The 19,051-nt window shown below is 42.6% G+C and overlaps 1 protein-coding gene across 10 annotated transcripts in view; it reads left to right on the top strand.

Annotated features, from left to right (window-relative positions):
- Positions 1-19,051, top strand: part of Dst (dystonin) — a 401,984-nt gene that overhangs the window by 218,907 nt on the left and 164,026 nt on the right. For all 10 annotated transcript variants that reach the window (XM_041655211.1, XM_041655202.1, XM_041655203.1 and 7 more), the window contains one exon: positions 6,030-6,196. In XM_041655211.1, the coding sequence (XP_041511145.1) occupies positions 6,030-6,196 (167 nt within the window). The remainder of the gene's footprint in view (positions 1-6,029; positions 6,197-19,051) is intronic.

Genomic DNA, 19,051 nt, shown 5'->3' with positions numbered 1-19,051 from the left:
GAGGTGTAGCATCTCTACTTGGTACTGGTTCCCTGCGGGACCCTTGTGACCCTTGTGGTCAGTCTGGAAGCTTCTACTGGAAAGCCGAGCTGACTATGATCACTTCATTTCCTACAATGGCTAAGTTTGCAGAGGTTCAAATGGCAGCATACAATGTTTCTGATTTATACTTGGTCTTCTCTCCCCCAGTCCATGCCTTTTCACCTAGTAGGCATCTACTGAATACCTACCTGATGGGTCTGTAGTAGGCAGACAAGGAAGAGAACATTCTAAGGGTAGAAGTCACCTACAGACCTAGAGAGAGGGAGCATGTGGGGCTTTCTTTTTTTCCCCCCGAGAGAGGGTTTCTGTAGAATAAAGAATTCACTAAGTCAGGCATGGTGGTGCATGTCTTTAATCACAGCACTTTGGAGGCAGAGACAGGAAGATCTCTGTGAGTTCAAGACCAGCCTGGTCTACACAGTGAGACCCTGTCTCACAGAACAAAAAAAACATGCAAACAAAAAGAATAAACTGCACCGCTCACACAGGTAGGCAAACCCTCGGTATAGTTGAATGTCTGCTAACTAATCTGTGGGCATTTTAGTAACTGGGTAGTGCTCTTTGAAAGCTAGTGTTTGTGGGCGCTCTACAAAGTATTTGTATTTGATGTAGAAATCCCAAAGACTCTTCTTTCTAACTTAGAATCGTGTATCGTGGAGGAGTACATATAGAGTGGTAGTGATGGCGGTTGCTGCTGCACACTCTGCTGTGCCAGGGCGCTGCCCTGAAATAGGTTTGCTCTATGAGAAGCAAACAGCATTTCCTCATTCATTCTGTGAAGTTGGGATTGTCCATGTGTGAATAGCAAAATGCACGCAATGGTTGGGATGCATCTTAGCTTGGGTTGCTATTGCTGTGAAGAGACGCCATGACCACAGCAGTGAAGAGACGCCATGACCACAGCAGTTCTTAGGAAAGAAAGATTTAACTGGGGCTTTGCTAACAGTCTCAGAGGTTTAGTTCATCATTATCATGGCAGAGAGTGTGGTGGGGAGCATGGTGGCCTGCAGGCAGACAAGGTGCTGTCTACATCTTGATCAGAAGGCAACAGGAAATGAACTATGACACCAAGTGAAGCTTCAGCAAATGAGACCTCAAAGCCTGTCCCCAAAGTGACACACTTTCTTCAATAAGGCCACACCTACTTTAACAAGCCTACCCCTCCCAATAGTGCCACTTCCTTTGAGCTAATGGTGGCCAGTTACATTCAAACTACCACAAGGTGTTTCTGTGTGAATACACTTAATGAGTTAAGTCTTTCACGTGTGAGTGGAACTAATTATATCTTGTAGTAGTAATGAATTGGAGTCTAAATTTTCACAGCTGAAGCAAAAAAGTAACAGAAGCTTCTGAATTTTCACAGTTGAAGCAGAAAAGTAACAAAAGCTTCTGAGAGAATTTGCTTAGTTGAAAAGTTAAAGAACATCCCTTTACGTTAAAAGCTGGTGTTAGCAGTGAATAAGAAGTTTTAAGCCCCATGCCAAGATATAATACAATACCCTCAGGATTCAATCGAAAGAGAAATTCCATTCTGGAAGATGGCAGAAGCTTTGCTGCGGCCAGGATCATGGTGAGGCCACCTGAGCAGTGTTTTACAGTGAAAGTGACGCTGGAGCTTACTGGGGGACTGCATTTGTTCAAGTTGAAGAGGATCTCCTTAACCATGGGCAGAAAACAGCTTACACACTCCTCCCTCTGAAGGGACAGCCCTGTGGATTTAACATCACTGCTTGGCTCCTCTAGTGCTCTATCTGTGAGCACAAGGACCTCCTTCCCTCCCACATCTCCCCTTGTGCTGTGGTTGAAGGGATCCAGGAGTGTCGAGCAAGGCTCTGTGAAACTGCGCCGCGACGTTGCAGTTCTTGTTCCTTGTTCCGGGTATGAGAGTTACTGAGGGTGGGGTTGGAGGTGAACGTGGGTATAGAGGTTGGAGATGCATCATGGTTGACAGAGTTTTTGATGGGGCGCTTCTCTGTGGTAGGAATATAGACAGGAGTGCATGAAGGGTAAAGAAAACTCCGGTTTCAAGCGCACTGAATTTTAAAGGTTGCAGTGCGCATCACAGTGGTCATGCGTAGCATCTGAGGCTGGCATGGAGCTCAGCGGGAGCCTGTCTGCCAGAAGTTAATCTCTGAGATAGAAGGGTGTGGCTTGTTAGAAGCTCATACCAAGGATGCTGAATCTGAGTGAAAAGACTGTGAGTTTTCAGTATTAGGTGGAGCTGAGGATTGGGCATGTATTCACACTCAAGTGCTTAACAGTTGTGGGTATATCATTTCTGAGGAGTAGAACAAGTGTGTCCTATAATGTCTTTGTTGAGGTTGAGGTCTTTGTACCCATAGGTATTGGTTTGAGAAACACTCCTGCAGGCCTAGCGGAGAGTTATGGTAGTGGGGGAGACCTGACACTCAAAAATGAGGAGCGATGTGAAGTCCTTAAGAGGCGTTGTTTCTCAGGGGCTGCGATTTCTGGAGTTGTGGGAGGCAGATCAGAAGTGAAGCGAGCACACAGCGTAGATGGGAAAGCTCAGCAGGCGATGGACAGTTACCTGAGAATGGCCAGAAAAGAGGAAAACAAGCTGGTGTGGTGTGTTAGTCTTCAGGGCAAACCGTGGTTCATGACATAATTAAATGTGTGTTTTTAAATTAGAGTTTAAACATAGTGTGTGTGTGTGTGTGTGTGTGTGTGTGTGTGTGTAACAGTCTGAACTAGTGTGTGTGAGTGGCAGTCTAGAATTCATCTGTTGGAAATTATTTAATAACAAGACCAATTATTTTCTGTAACTGTTGCAGACCTGTAAACTCACCTTGACACCTCTCAGGGAGAACAGCACCCACGCCTTTATCCTGGCACCTTATCGCTGAAATGTACTGTCTTTCCTAGTTAATGGATAATTACTCTTGTAACTAGGCTGGCCCAGAATGTTCTTCAATCAGCTAGAGACAGCAGAAACAATCCTTGATACATTGAGAACTGGGGAAAATAAATTTGAAGTGCAGGGTTTTGCTCCTCCCTTTTAAAAAGGACTAACAACAGAAATAAAAATTATTCAACGTGTATTTCCTGTGTTCCAGGTCTTAATAAACCATGCTGATGCTGAATAAAATATCCAGCATACACTGAGCATGTATTTCCTGTGTGCAAGACATGATCACACCATGCTAATTTGGAATTCTCATACAGAATGTAATAACTCTCATACTGTTTCAGGGAGGGAACATTCTTAAACAGCTGCATGACTTGAGTATGTAATCATGAAGAAGCAAATTGGTGTGGGCTGTGTCACTAAGTCATCTCACATAATTGTGTCTCAGTATCCTCAGAAGTTATTAAATAGAAAGTAGTGGTAATTGTTTTCCGCATGGAAAATAAAAACATAATTCTTCTGTATGTTATGTGGTATGTCCATGTACATAATTCTTTCCCATAATGTAGAGGTTAGCACAAGTTCCTAGGGAAGATGATTAAAATGGAGACAGTGCTTCTCTTTCCATTCCCAGACATTTAAAGGCCAGTGTGGCAGACTTTGCTCAGCTTGGAGCTCCACCAGGCTGACTGCCCTGTAGAACCCTAGGTGTAGAGGGAGTGAGGCCCCACCTTCATCTACAACAACAGTAGACAAGGTAGCATCTGCCAGCCTGGGAAGAACTCTTATTCTGAAGCCTTTGTTCCTGGGGGTCCTTGGATTGGCCACGTCCCTCCCTGGCTGTTGTAGCTGGGAAGAATAAGGAAGGGGCTTGGCCCTGTCCCATTCTCCACTTTCAGTTGCTTGACTCTGTGTTTGATCTCTGGGTTCTTTGTTGTGTTTATAGTGTCTTAGTAAGATTTTAGATGGAAAGAGGCCTTCAACCTTGTCATCAGCGCCCTACCCCCTCATTTGATAGATGAAGAAGCTGGCTCTCAAACCAGAAGCAGCTCTCATTGCTCTGATTTAGGCCTTTGTTTCTGTTGCAGATGGGTTTGTGATGATCACACACACACACACACACACACACACACACACACACACACCCCTCCTTATTTGCAAATCTCTTCCAGGTCCTGGCTTGCTTTCTGTTCTTCATCTCTCGGTGTCAGACATTTCTCTGATGGAGGGAACAGTCACATATTGATGTTAATCCCAACTGTGAATCTACTAGGGAGCTCCTGCTGAAGTCACTTTGTGCCTTGAGTAGTTAGCACCATGCCAAGAAGGACCCAGATGGAAGAGTTGCTCTTGGGACAGTGTGTACCATGGAGACCTGTGTTCTTTTCTGTCACTCAGTGGAAGGGACTCTTGGAGAACAATGCAGATCCCTGTCCTGTTTTGTCACTCAGTGGGAAGGGGCTCTCAGAACTGTGCAAATAAAACACACATGGAAGTTCTACTAAAACTGAACAAGGAGCTCCAAATAGTTTATAGGCTGTTATCCAGAAATGTTACAGAATATAGTTAAAAATGAGAGAGGGCACCGCGTCCTTATTCTTGACATGGAATATTTGTTAAATCAAATTGTACCTAGAGTAACTTATGACTTTTACTTCTGACCTATTTTCATCTGGAAAAAAATTCACTTAAGTTGTTTTAAGAGATCTCACTAGCAAAGAATGTAGAATTGTTTTAATGATGTTAAGTTTTGATATAACACAAAAGCAGGTTAATGCCGCAGCCCTGTAGCATGCAGACAAACCTGCAGGGCAGCTTCTGTTGGGTTAGCATGAGGGTCACCACGGCGTGTTGTGTCACCTTTGTGACCTACTTTGTGGTGTGCCACTAAATAAATTTAAACAGTACAATATAGTTACCCTGATCTGTGTTGTGTATAAACATACAAATGAAATGAAGCTTTTAAAATATACTATGTTGACTACAATGAATCACTAAAAAGATATCCGGGAACAACTGTATAAAAGAATGGGTAAAAAGCAAGTTGTTGATTTGAGGTGAGAACTCTAATTCTCAGGGTAAAACAGCACGAATGTATTTGTCTAGCATCTGCTAAATAGTGAAGGCTTTAATAAGGAAATGCATTGTAGCATGAATTCTAATTGGTCTTAATAATAATAAAAACTTGGAGTCAGCTATCGAGGTGAAAGCTGAAGAATCAGAGAAACAGAGCAGCAGCTACTAGAGTTCTTACCTGTACCAATGCTCAGACCCAAGGGGCCATCCTGTCCCTAGGAATCCTCAGACTGAATCTCCCTCCTCAGACTGAATGCCCTGAGCTCTTGTCTCCGCCCACCTTATTCCTTTCTCTGCCCAGCCATATCACTCCTTTTTTTCACCTCCCTAGTGCTGGGATTAAAGGCATGTGACCCCAAGAGCTGGGGCCACCTGTGTGAGCTCTGTTTCTCTCTTAGACAGATTGTTATCAATCTCATGTAGCCCAGGGTAGACTTGAACTCACAGAGATCTGTCTGCCTCTGTCTCCCGAGTGCTGGGATTAAAGGTGTGTGCCACCACTGCCTGGCCTCTATGGCTAACTAGTGGTTAGCTCTGCACTCTGAGCTTCAGGCAAGCTTTATTTGTTATAGCATAAATAAAATACCAGTGCAATGCATTAAACAGAAGTTCAATAATTTGCTTCAGGTATAAGAATAAAAGTTCAAGCTGTGTTTTTTATATTTTGTGTGTTAGCATGCTGTTACATGAAGATTTCTGGGAATTCTGTTTTATTTGTTTCTTTTACAACAATTCATTGTGCTGCCTCAGTTTGGAGTAGTCCGAATCCCTCTGCATGTCAGGGTTTTGTTGTTGTTTATCTTTGTAAAATCCGTGTGCTTTACACTTAAAAATAAATTGGATGATTTTAACTTGGACACAGATAAGTCAAATCCAGAAGCCTGCTTTAAATTCAGTTTTCCTCTGTAAAACAGGGGAAATATATTTATTATAAAAAACAAGAGTTGCAAGGATCAAAGAAAATAGTATGTAAGTACTTGGCACATAGTAGATTTTTACTCTCTCTGCTTCCTTCCTAATGATTTAATGCTTCTGTTATATTTAGATATCAGACATCCATGTAACTGGCGAGTCAGAGGACATGTCAGCGAAAGAAAGGCTGCTCCTGTGGACACAGCAGGCAACAGAAGGTTATGCTGGAGTACGGTGTGAAAATTTCACTACTTGCTGGAGAGATGGGAAACTATTTAATGCCATCATTCATAAATACAGGTATGGAATCTGTGTGTTTGCCCTAATGTAAATATAAGTCACTCTTTTATTTCTAACATTTTAAGTAACATGTTACTATTGAAAAAGCAGTTCATGTGCATAGCAGAAACTCAAGATAAAATGAAAGACAGCGTAGGCCCACTGCTGAGTTAGTTCTCTAAACTGTAATGCATGTGTACACAGAAAGAGAGACGCAGAGATAGACACATACAAAGATGGACAGACAGACACGCACGCATGCACGCGCACACACACACAGAGGAACATGACTGGTAGACAGAGAACAACAGAGCTGTATTATGTCTGGATTTTTTCTACAACTTAGCAGGTATTAAGCTCTTGTGCCTACAGTCTGCAGGTCGATGATCTAGATTTTATCTATAGGGAACTGATGAGTAGAAAAGCAAAGGTTTATAGTTCGCAGGCTTAACAACCCATGAATTTCCATGTCATATCATTTTATCATTCTAAGTGGTGGCTGGACAGCTGATCTGGGCTTGGTGAACCGTTTTCTTATGAAAATGATTAACTCTTACTGTTAACATTCGAAATAACACTGAGTGTATAGCATTGTTCTACTCATTAATTCTCACACCATCCCCTCTTGTCTCCATAGTTATACGTGAAGTCAAGACACTGGGTAAATATTTGCCTAGTCACAAGACTAGCAGGTGGTGGACTTGGGATTCAAACCTGGCAGGCTGACTCTTGAGTCTGTGCTTTTACTATCTCATTAGAAATTAAATTCACAGAAAATGTTTCTTGAAAACTGTGGGTTTAACCTCTATTATTTTCCTTGATTTTACAAAGAATGTGTCATGTTGAAGAACCAAATTGCAGTCACGACTATGTTAAGTCTATGCTATAACCCTAGTAAACTGAAAAAGGTATTGACTATAATAAAAATTATACAAAACAGTAATGAACTCTTCATGGGTCCACACTCAACAACGTGTATTTTTAAACAGTCTGATAGCCTCCTTCTTTGATGAAACAACTTTGGGATAGAGGTGGATGGAGGTTGCTGAATTAGGAAGAAAACCTGGGTCAACCTGCCTGCCCTTGTCTAGGGTACAGTGCAGACACTGAGTCAGTCACACGGTGGCACAGACATATCCCTGCCTGTCCCAGGCATTCAACACTGGAAGACCGTGGAGCTCTTTCTCTGAAACCTTTTAGGTAGTATAACAGTTGTAGAGACTAGATTTTCTAAATTCATCTGCTTTAAAATTATTGATACCTGTATTGGCCATGGTAGCCCATAATGGCAGCTGAATTTGAAACCAGCCTGGGTTCCATAGCAAGAGCTTGCCTATAAAAAAAAAAAATAGGTAGATAGATGGATAGAATAATCTCTCTCTCTCTCTCTCTCTCTCTCTCTCTATATATATATATATATATATATATATATATATCTGAAATCTGTCTCTTCAGTACTCACTAAGGATTATATGAGCAAATTGGCATCCGTATGTATTTTTTTCTAATTACTGAAATAAGTCACTGTACATCAGAGATCCTAAAAATTTCAAGAAAAATTAAATAGACTGTCATTGCTTATGGTGAGAAATGGGATCTTTCTAAAGACAATATCTTATGTGTGTGAGTGTTTTGTATTTATAACCACTAGCTTTCCTGGTAAGTACCCTTGGAAAACAGGGTTGTAAACCTTTGTGTGGGCTTAGGTCCTCTGGAAGAGCAGCAGCCTGCTCAGAGCCACTGAGCCATCACTCTCCAGCCCAGACATTGGAATTGTAGTTCTTTTTCTCCTCTAGAATTGCTGGTAAAATTGAATTCCAGCTCTAAGCTTTCAAGGTCTCTGTTGCTGAAGTTCTGTTACAGTATTCTCTGTCCCATACTTGGTTTCTTTCGCAAAAAAAAAAAAAAAAAAAAAAAAAAAAAAAAAAAAAAAAACCTAAGTCTGTAAGAGGTGTTTTAAAGCTTTGGGGCCTTTCGTAAGAGTCCCTTTCCTCCAGTGTGTGTAGGAACTAAACAGATAGGCTTGACTTGCACATATTTCTTTTTTTCTCAAAGTTTATATTATTTTTTAAAAACATTTATTCATTTATTAAGTATACATGGTTCTGCCTGCATGCATGTCTGCATTCCAGAAGAGGGCACCAGATCCTATTACAGATGGTTGTGAACCACCTGTAATGGTGATTGCTGGGAATTGAACTCAGGACCTTTGGAAGAGCAGCCAGTGCTCTTAACCTCAGAGCTATCTCTCTCTCCAGTCTTATTTCTTAATACCTTAATTTACTCCAAAGACCAAGGAGACAAAGGCATTAACAAGGAAAGTATCAACATAAGTGGGTTTTTAGATATTAACAGTCATAATAATTTAGGAGCCGTTGGTTTTACTTATCTATTCCCATACAATTTTAATGGTTTCATCTCTTGTATTTATTTGGATAAGAAGCTTTACTATTTTATTGGATTTCATTTTGCTTTAGTAATAAAACTTAGCTGAGCTAGCACGTGGACCTGTTTTCTAAGCAAATCGCTAGCTGTTGGAGGACCATCGGAGAGAGTGATGACTGCAGTGGCTGAGGTGGCTGGGGTAGATGGAGACTGTGGTTCTCACACCCTAGGAAGACTAGGGGTTAAAACAAAAATATGTCTTTCCAAAGTAAGCAACTATTACTTCCCATGGTAATTGAGTAAGACTTTCATATATAATATCTAAGGATTTAGAAATATTGATCTGTCATAAAAGCAGAATCATGACAGATTTTAAGCTGTGAAATTATTTATACACAGAGCAATAGGTTTCCTTATGGTATTTTCAAACATACTTTGGTTTTGTTGTATACACACACACACACACACACACACTCAAAATTTTGGATTAATATAAACTATTTTGTGAAAAGTCATTGGTGAAGGAATTGCTTTAGATAGTCTACCATAATTTTTATTAGAATTATATCTAGAATATTTGAAAGTAAACAAGTTTGCTAACCTAAGTAAATAGTATGTTATTAACAATTCAGTATCCTAAAATTTTTCATAGGTTAGCTTTCTAATTTTTATCTCTAAAGAACTATTATACGAAATTAAATGTAGAGGAATTTTAAAGGTAACGTTGATTTTGTATATTAAAACCGTCCACAGAGGTAAAAAGAACATAGTTTTAGAAGATAAGCACTCATGAAACACATTCAGACCATGTAGGTAGATGTTTCTGCTCCAGCAGAAATCTATATTATAATAAAAATAAATATTTTACTTTGGAAAAAAAATTATCAAGCTGGGCTGTGGTGGTGTACACCTTTAATCCCAGAACTTGGGAGGCAGAGGCTGGTGTATTTCTGAGTTTAAGGCTAGCCTGGTCTACAGAGTGAGTTCTAGGACAGTCAGGGCCAAAGAAAACATCTCATGAGATAGCTGTGCCTTTGTTTTTATCAATAATAAAAAATGTTGAAATGCTTTTTAGTATGCTTTTAAGAAATAATGAATGTGACTTCTGGATTTTGCCATTACTGGCATAATTTCTACATGCTAACAGTTTTAAAAGATGGAAGTGTTGACCTGAGCAATGTAGACATGTGTCCTCAAAGACTAATGAGAGCTAGCAGAGATCCATGGAAATGCCTGCATGTCTGGAACTGCCAACCCGGGCTTTTGTTTCTTCCTGTAAATTATTGAGGGACAATCTTAGTTGCTTAATTTAGGATTAGCTAACAGTAAAAACATGTAATATGTTAAGAACAGTTAAAAATTAAAACATATTAAAATACTTGGCTTACGTAAGAGCAAAATCACCAATTCTATTATGTTAATATGTCGCATTATCTGGAAGAGATAAAGAGCCTAGATTATGGTCCAGGTAACAACAATGAGAAAGTAGGGAGATTATAAAGAACAGGGAGATTAAAAAGAAAACTTGGGTTTTTTTTTTAATAGATCACAGGTAAATTAATTTCCCACAGCTAAATGTTGTCAGGAGATTTTGTTGCTGTTCCCGGTTCCTTCAAGGAACTTCGTTTGTTACATTTGGTTTTCAGCGGAAAGAGTTGAAATAATAAAAATGGCATATGCCTGCCTGTGTTGTGTGTTCAGTTCAAATAACTTGAACACTTTGATCTATGGTAAAATCTTGGGAGATTTGAAACACGCCTCCCCGTTAATAAGCTCAGAACTTTGTCGCTCGGAAAAATAACAGTGAAGACTGGGTTTGGTGAGTTTGGATGAAAAGATTTTCGCAGGAGCATTCCCTGAGTAGGGGATGTGAAGAATTAGTGATGAGCCACTAGCCAGCGCGTCCCGTGTGTTCTCCCGTGTGTTCTCTAGCCGAGAGTTAGGGTGGAGGTGCAGAGTACCCTGCCGACATTCCTCAGAGGTGGAGAGAGCTCCAGCCTTGCTCCGGCCCTAGGTGTTCTCTGGTCTCTATCCTAATGAGGTAGAGCTCTGACTCTGTGCTTGAAGTTCTGCCCTTGAGCTAACTTCAGTCAGTCTCTCTGGACTTCCTGAAAGCCAGGTCCCACGGGGCAGCCCGTCCACGCATTCCCTCAGGAGCCCAGAGAGCTTGGAGAAAAGCAGCTTGGCCCGGCAGAGCAAGGTGGAAAAACTCAGGATCTCAGGGCCAGAAAGCTGGGTGCGGGGGTTCATTTCCACTTACTAGTTTCTGCTTGTCCTGTTCTTGTTTTAATTTATCCATTCATTTATTTCAATCTCCTGCAGAGTCTCTGCATTCTTTCCATGGGCATGTTTTAAACATATTAGCCAATTAAAACTGGGAAATTTAGGCACTAGTTTACAAGAGCCTGTTTTTTAAACTACTTTCTAATTAAGAAGAACATAATTTAGTATTAATTATTTTGCTCATAATTTGCATTTTCAATTAAAATTTATTGGGACTGCTATGCTTCATCGTATTAAAAGTTTAACAGTCTTTTAATTGGGTAAGTCCCCCCCCCCCAGCCTGTGGCCAGAGTCATTTGTTCAATCATATGATCTGCAGGCTGGTGAGTCACTCTCTCTCAGTCTTGGATTCTGTCACTCCTTAGAAACTAAACTGGATTGGACTGGTTCGGTGCTGGGAGGAGGCCCTTCAGGGGCTGAAATGTTCTCAGGGGAAGGTGGTTTAGTGTTGACTGGCAGTTCCTTTCCCTCTGTCCTCAGGCTGAGTCCCGGCACAGGAGGGTGTGTACACACACCTAGGTGTTACAGGCTCTGCTCCCTGTGGCCAGAAACACTGGTCGTTACTAGTACCAAAACCAAACAGCAACAGCAAAAAGTATTTCATTTTGTAAAGCCAACCAAATCATTCATTTACAAAATGAACTCAGAGTGATTGCACTCAGAGGGAAAAAAAAACTGGTCACTGCTAACTATTAACACATTTCAGGCCCTTAAAGAGCCAGTGTGCACTGCATGCAAAAGAATTCGTTTGTGTCCAAATAAGGAACATGGCTTTAGTGGCATAAATCTGGTTGCTGTTTTTATTGCATCTATTTTTACATGTAATTTGGGGGGTATAGTTTGGCAAATAAGTATCAGAGGAAATTCCAGCCCGTTTTATTTTGTTTCTGTGTTCCTTGCCCTCTTGCCCAGACTAATCCACAGAGATGCCCAGTGACGAGCCTTGGGTTAGCCTTAAGGATGTGATGTCAGCGGTCACCTTGTTCTGCTGCTTCCATTCTTGAGACAGAGCACTGAGGTGATTCATGGCCGTAGGAGGGTGACCTGCGCAGCTGCCCCCGTAGGGGCCCCATAAGCCTTGAAGTTTACAGTATACACTACTGACATAGCCCCCACTTTTCTTCTGTCTGTGATTTCCCTTGAGGTGCCACATGGTTTTCTGTTCTGTGAATAGAACATAGTTTATTTAAAATGCATACTTAATGGACACTTTTTGGATTTTGCCATCAAAATGTTGAATTTAACTTTGTGTGGGTCTGTGTAGAATAAGGTCCTGGGTCTGTATTGTTTCCCTGCCATGAGGCTTTTGAGAAAGAAGTGTGTCTCGATTTTTAGTTGTATTCTGCTAGGTCTGAGAACCTTGTCTCCTGTTCTCCACTTTACCTCTTTACTCACCAAATTATTTATGTTGATTTCTTAAAGACACACCAAAGCTGACGTCATAGGCATGTTTTTCTGTGTTTGATGTTCATGGTGTTCTTCAAAACACAGGTCTATTGTGAGCTGAGAGAAGGAAAGTGAATTGGGCAGGACATTTCAGAGTGACGTAACCACTTGAAAAGTTGGAATGCTGCGCCTGGGCAGGTGGCTTGGTGGGTAAAGGTGCTTGCTGTGAAAGCAAGGTGACCTGAGTTCAAATTGCCAGTACCCACACGAAAGTGAGGCATGGCTACATGTGCCAGTGACCCCAGCATTAGGTGATGGAGACAGGTGGATCCTGGGAGAATCCTGGGCCAGCCTAGCTGAAATGGTGAGCTTCCAGCTTAACGAGAGTCCCTGTCTTAGAAAATAAGGTAGAATGGGATAGAGGAAGACGCCCAGTATCCTCTCAGTTTTCACACATGTGTTCATTTGCACGTGCGCGCGCGCACACACACACACACACTCTAGGATGCAGTACAAGCATGCAGGCTGCAGCGCCTGAGATTCAGGCAGCCTGTGGCAAGCACTAGTCCCCCTTCTCCCTGTGAGCTGTCCTTGAGCCTGTGACAATAGAGCACTTACTGGAGAGCCCCGCTGGATGCTGACCCAAGCCTTGCTGTCTCTGAGCTCCTTTCTTCATCCTGCTTCCCTTCAGTATCCTCTTTCCCCAGAGGAGTGTGGGGCAGGCATGGGTATCCTTCCCTGGGCCCGTTTGTTTGCTTCTCAACTTCTTTGCTTATAGGTTCATAGTCTCATCTTACTGTGTGATATGAAGTAGTTGAAGTTGTTAGTTTTAATACAGTGAAAGTAAGTTGATTCTCACCTCCCTGTTTGGGGGAGGTCTTGGGTTTTTTACATGTGAGATCTGAGCAGTTCATGCAACCTGCAGGTACTAGAAGGAGGCCCCTCTTGGTTAAAGCCAGCAATTTTCTCTGGACCTATTCAGGTTTAGGAGACAGTATGGAAATGAGTTACTGATTGTAATTGTTTAATTGCCTTTTAATTATCACAATTGCTAGATTTTAATCTTGATGTGCCAACAAAGCTTGCACTAAATTATAGTGCTTCTAATCTTTGCTCTCTGCCTTGTTAATAGAGGGGTACTTTGTAGGGGGGAAAGATAGAATATTTGAAATAAACACCTAGTTTTGAGAACAAGAGAAAACTATCTTCATATTCTGTTGTTACCTAGGAGTTCTTGGCCTTGATTCTCTCAATATTATGCGTGCCCAAATATGTGCATAGAGGGATGCCTACACCCTTGTTACATAACTCCGTGTGGTTCTTCTGCAAGCCATGTTTATTTGCTGGGGGACAGGGGAGGAGACAGCTTACAGACCTTGGGGGGATGGGTGGGGAGGGAAGGAGGTGAGGTGCTCATTGCTCCAATAAGAACAATTAGAGTGTGTGAAGTCTGAACATGATTTGATCCGAACAGTCATCTTCAGGAATTTGTTATGGTAACTGCTGTGCTGTCTCGGGAGGAGTGAGCCATAGGGAATGCATGTGCTTACTGTGTGATCTGTTGAAAAGATGATGTTATGTAACATGTGCTGCGGGACGTGTCTTTGTGTGGGGAATATGTTCTCCAGCAGAGCTGTGTTAAGACTGGACTGTGGGTAATTGCAGCGGGGGTTTTCTTTGTCTTTGTATTAAAACTTCGTAGAGTGAATCTCTTCTTTGCAAACTGCTGAGTGTGTGTCATTTTTCTTCGCAAAGCCTGCTCCTGCATGAGCCCAGCCATCTCCCTTGTCTGTGCTTGTCCCTAAGCTGTGATGCACACTGTGGAATGTCACACGTCAGGGGAGAGCCTGAGTGGGAGCAGGCTGGGATGACTATTATTCTCTCTGCCCATTGTATTACTTCTTCCTCTGTTCCTCACCTCGTTACCCTTAACAGATGAGCTGGTGTCTGCTCTCAGGGAAAGCGGACACCAGCAGGTATAAAGATTTTATTCTCTCTTCCGGATATACCCCCACCTCCTTGCTCCCATCTTTATCTCTTGTGCTCCTGTGAAGCACAGCCATCGTGTTCCACCTGTCTGGTGCCCCTGCTGCTGTGCTGTGACTCCTCTCTGCCTTTCCTCTCACCTCCTTTCTCCGTGGTTGTTTGACTTTTCCCTCCAGTTGATCTTTCTCAATGGATTTTAAGGATGTTGGTAGTTTCTGCCAATAAAACAATCTATAGACGTGTTCTTCTACAACCCCATTATTTGTGTGTGTCAGCATGTGCACACAACAGCGTGTGGTGTGTGTGTGCATGTGCGTGTGTGTGTGTTATAGGGGTGCTTTTTTCATTCTCAACTAGTCTTTTTGGAAGAGTTATCTGTGTTCATTTTTTCTCTTGATACTTATTTCTTCACTGTGCTTACTCTGAATCTGATTCCATAATCTACTCCAACACTTGTACGGCCTTGGGTGACTTCCATGTGGATAACAGGTCTGGTCTTGCTTGTCAATGTCTGGCCTCTTGAGCATTCATTTCTTCTCTCTTAGCTGCTGTATTGGAGTGTTTTCACTGTTGTGGGTCCAGCCCCCTCCCTTCCCTCTTTTCTCTCAGCCATATTACAGCTTTAGTTACTGCAATCAGCATTACAGAACAGGGTGCTGTGGGTATGATCTTTTGGTCCCCTCTTCCTCTCCCCATCTCTGCCATTCCTCTGCAAGCCACCATGGTCTCCAACCTGAATTCCAACCCGAATTCTATGATGATATCTGAACCATTTTAAATTTCCTTGTCTGATCTCAGACCTGATCGTTTATTCTCTTATTATAATCCTACTTAATGCAGTTTAATGGCTTTCTGTAGTTCCTAGGGAAAAACGTTTGCAATCTATAAGAGGTTCCTGTGAATCCACTTTTGGCCTCTTCCTCGTGCCAGCCTTGCCTTCTCTCCATGCTCCCCCGCTGCTGCTCCTACCCTTCCTGCGCTGCCTGCCCTCAGGTTTCCTCCGGCCGAATTACAGATGAGTTTCTCCGTGTTCTCACTGCTGGGTGAGGACATCCTGATGTGCTCCACTCTCCACACACCCCTGCCTGTTCTCAGCATCGCGTTGCCTGGAATGTGGTCGGTTAGGTTAAATCCCCTGTAACTGAAGGAGTAGACTCGCTGCTGTGTTGGGAAGAGCTGTGTATCTGCATGCCCAAAGCATCCAGTTACCGCTTCTCCCGGTGCATTTTTATGGCACTGTGCTGTGACAATAGGTGCACCTTAGCCTGTGTACGTTATTCTTCCTGCTTGGTTTACACCTGCTTTTTCCCAAATCCTCTTGAGACCTTGGGAAACCCACATGGGTCCTTGAGCCTTGGCCCAGCTGCAGATGGGAATCCCCTACCTGCCTCAGCCACCACATTTCCCAGTGCTCCATGGGTGTAACTGGAATTCTAGATGGTTTTGTTCCAGCTTGTGTAACTCCTGATTTTCCCTGTAGTAAGTAGAGTTGTCTATCATGTGTATCCTAAGGAAACAGAACAAATCAGGTTGAGATCACAGGACACTTGCATCGAAGCTCTGTGTTTTTTTATTTTGTTTTGTTTTGTTTTTTTGAGTCAGGGTTTCTCTGTGGCTTTGGAGCCTGTCCTGGAACTAGCTCTTGTAGACCAGGCTGGTCTCGAACTCACAGAGATCCGCTTGCCTCTGCCTCCCGAGTGCTGGGATTAAAGGCGTGCGCCACCCCACCCCCCCCACCCCCCCCCGGCTTGAAGCTCTGTGTTTTTTGTTGTAGTTATTGTTTTTCCTTAACATGGCCTTCTCTCTCAATTATATTAAATTTGTCTTTCAATAAGTAAAAGCCTAATGAATAAGAGATTCATAAGATGTCCCCTCTTAGCTATTTTTCAGTGAGGCGTAGGTGGCATTAAGTACATTGTTGTGCAACCGTCACCACCTTCCATGTATAGACCACTTCATCTTGTGTGACCCCCTGTTTCTATTGCAGTGATGCTAAAACACCATGCAGTGACCAAAGCGCCGGTGGAGAAAGGGTTGAGTTTAGCCTGCACATTTAGGTTATATATAGTCCAGCATTTCAGGGAAGTCACATTGGCAGGCCCACAGGTAGCCAGCCACATCACATGTGTGCTCGGGAGCAGAGAGAATACGTGCAGACATGCTTGGTGCTCAGCTTGGTCTCTTCACTCCTGCACAGTCCAGGACTCAAACCCAGCGAATGGTACCATGTTCCTTTAAGCTGGGTCTTTCCACCGCAGGGAAGCAACAAAGACAGTCTGCTCCCCCCCCCCCCCCCACATGCCCTCAGGCCAACCCAATCTAGACAGCCCTGCACTGAGACTCTCTTCCCAGATGAGCAGTTAAGTCAAGGTGACAAATAAAAGCAACCATTGTGACTCCACCCCTTATCAACCTGGCACAGAAAATACCACTTTAAGCTCTAACCTTTCACCTTCAGTCTCAAAAACTTCCTGTTTGTTTGTTTGTTTGTTTTTATAAAATATAGTCTACCTTTAAAAGTCCCTGAAGTCTTTAAAAACCTCAACACTTTAAAAGTCCTGTCTCATAACTGTGAGCTCCTGTTATCAAAAACAAGGTAATTATTTCCAAAAATGTGTTGGCACAGAGTAAATAAATACTCTTACTCCAAAAGTGAAGAAGAGGGACATAGGAGCAATCAGATCAAAAACAAAAGGAAAATCCGGCAGTGCAAATGGCAAACCTGCACAGCTCCACTGTTGCCTTCTGGGGCTTTTAAGGTAATCAGCTGGGCTTCAGAGGGTAACTCTGTCCTCTGCCCCTGCCCACCTGCAGCATATACAGCTGCCCGTTTAGGCTCAGGCAGGCTCCATTCCCAAACACCTGAGGTTCTCCTTGGCCAAACCCACAGCCCTATCATCTGCAATGTCCAGAGTCTCCATTCCAGCAGAAGTTTCGCCTTTTCAGCTTCATGTCCAACTCTCGGGGCCTCTTCTCAGGGGCTCCCAACCTTTCCAGCCCCGCTGCTCTCCACGGCCATCCTCAGTCTTGTGTCCTTTGTGCCTTTAAAATCAGTTCCAGGCAGGCTTTGCTTCTGATATCATCCAATACTGATGCCAACCTGAGTTATAGCCTTCTTAGCTCACAGCCATACCAGTTTGTGTGCTGTCTCCTCCGAGGAGCAGGGAACGCCTTTAGGATTCCTTTAAAGAAATTAATATCCCACCAGGTGGAGCCTCCAATAGGGTTTGCCCAGGATATCCTTCCTGTTGTCCATGTGCAGCACAGGTTTCACCAGAGCCTCTGAGCTCTTGCAGCTGCTTTCTCATCCAGCTAAATGCCCTCACAGCCTGCAGTCTCCCTGACTTACCAATGAAGCAATTGTGTTAGCTTTAGTGTTAACGCCATTCTTTTTTTTTTTTTTTTTTTTTTTTGGTTTTTTGAGACAGGGTTTCTCTGTGGTTTTGGAGTTAACGCCATTCTTAAACTGGTTTCTTCCCCATCATTTAAGCTTTTTAAAGGCAACATCCTCCCATCTCACCCACCTCCTTGGCACAGGCCACCCTGATCTGGACAGTCCCGCATTGAGACTCTACCCAGGCCTTTCTAGGTTGTGTCAAATTGACAGTTAAAAGTAACCATCATCGTGACTGCATGCGACCCAGTAAAGGATCTTCCCCCAGCAGCTAGTGGCCACTTTGAGTTGATATTGGAAATTATTCCCTACTGTCTTTTCAGATGACTGTGTCATTTCAAACCACTCTGTTTTAACTATTGTTTTTAATTCTAATTTTAAAAAAAATCTGTCTTGTACTACAGACCCAGTAATTTTACTATGTACTTCAGAGTTCGACCGATCTACACCTCTCCCCAATAGTCTATATCTTCGCCTCTGACTTAAACAATAAAAATAAACACTAGAAATGAGTTCAACACAGTCTCTGGTGTTGTACCAAGGGGAGAAAGCAAAAGGCAATGTTAGTATTTGTATGTGCTTTGTGTTTGCATTTATACTGTGGGGTTCTGTGCTAATAAAAAACTGTTTGAGGGGCTTCCCTATAATAACTGTCTGCTGTTTTCATTTCTGAGTTAAAGGGAATAAAGAAATTTTATTTTAAAGAAATAAAATAAGATTCAAGTTTTAAGAATATTGTAGCTTCAAAGGAAAATTCAACTTATTAGAGATGCACAATGCTAACCTGTAGAGAGATCACACTCACACACATACACACTTCACACACACACACACACACACACACACACACACACACACACACCAGGGCTATATCAACAGGAATATGGGTGAGGGGTTACCTACAGTGTCAGGAATGACTCAAAGACAGCAGCATCACAGAAGGCCCAGCTCAGTGTGGCCCACAGCTTCTGAAAGTTTATAGCTCACTGCAAGGCATTCAGACCGCTCAGCAGGTCAGCATGTTGGAGAGTGCCTTTAGGCAGGTTGACTCATCTGCAGTCCTTCCAGGCACTCAGCTGTTTTGTCCCTTTAGTTACTCTTTACTGTTTATGAAACCTTGGGGAGGGAGGAGAGAAGATTTGCTCAGTTTCAGGGCTTCCTGAAACTTCTGTGTTGTTTGCCTGCTTTAGAGCTTCCTGAGCTTCAGAAGAAATTGCTGTTCAGGTAGGAAGACCTGGGTATCCCTACTGGATATTTCTACCCAGCATCCTACCTAGTTTTCTTATGTGTTAATGTACTAATAAAGTGTCTAGAATCCGGGAAGTCAAATTGGGGTTATCATCTACCCCAGGTATAATCTCCTGTGGAATTTTAGTGTTCAGATAGCTTTGGCTGTTACTGTGGAGATATTTTGAAATTATGTATCGATCCATATATGTTCC

Source organism: Microtus oregoni, unplaced genomic scaffold (assembly GCF_018167655.1).
Source record: "Microtus oregoni isolate MIOR12 unplaced genomic scaffold, Mior012 000007F_ref0000211, whole genome shotgun sequence".
Lineage (NCBI taxonomy): Eukaryota > Metazoa > Chordata > Mammalia > Rodentia > Cricetidae > Microtus > Microtus oregoni.
The sequence above is the reverse complement of the archived record's forward strand: the minus strand, read 5'-3'. Positions and strand labels throughout refer to the sequence as shown.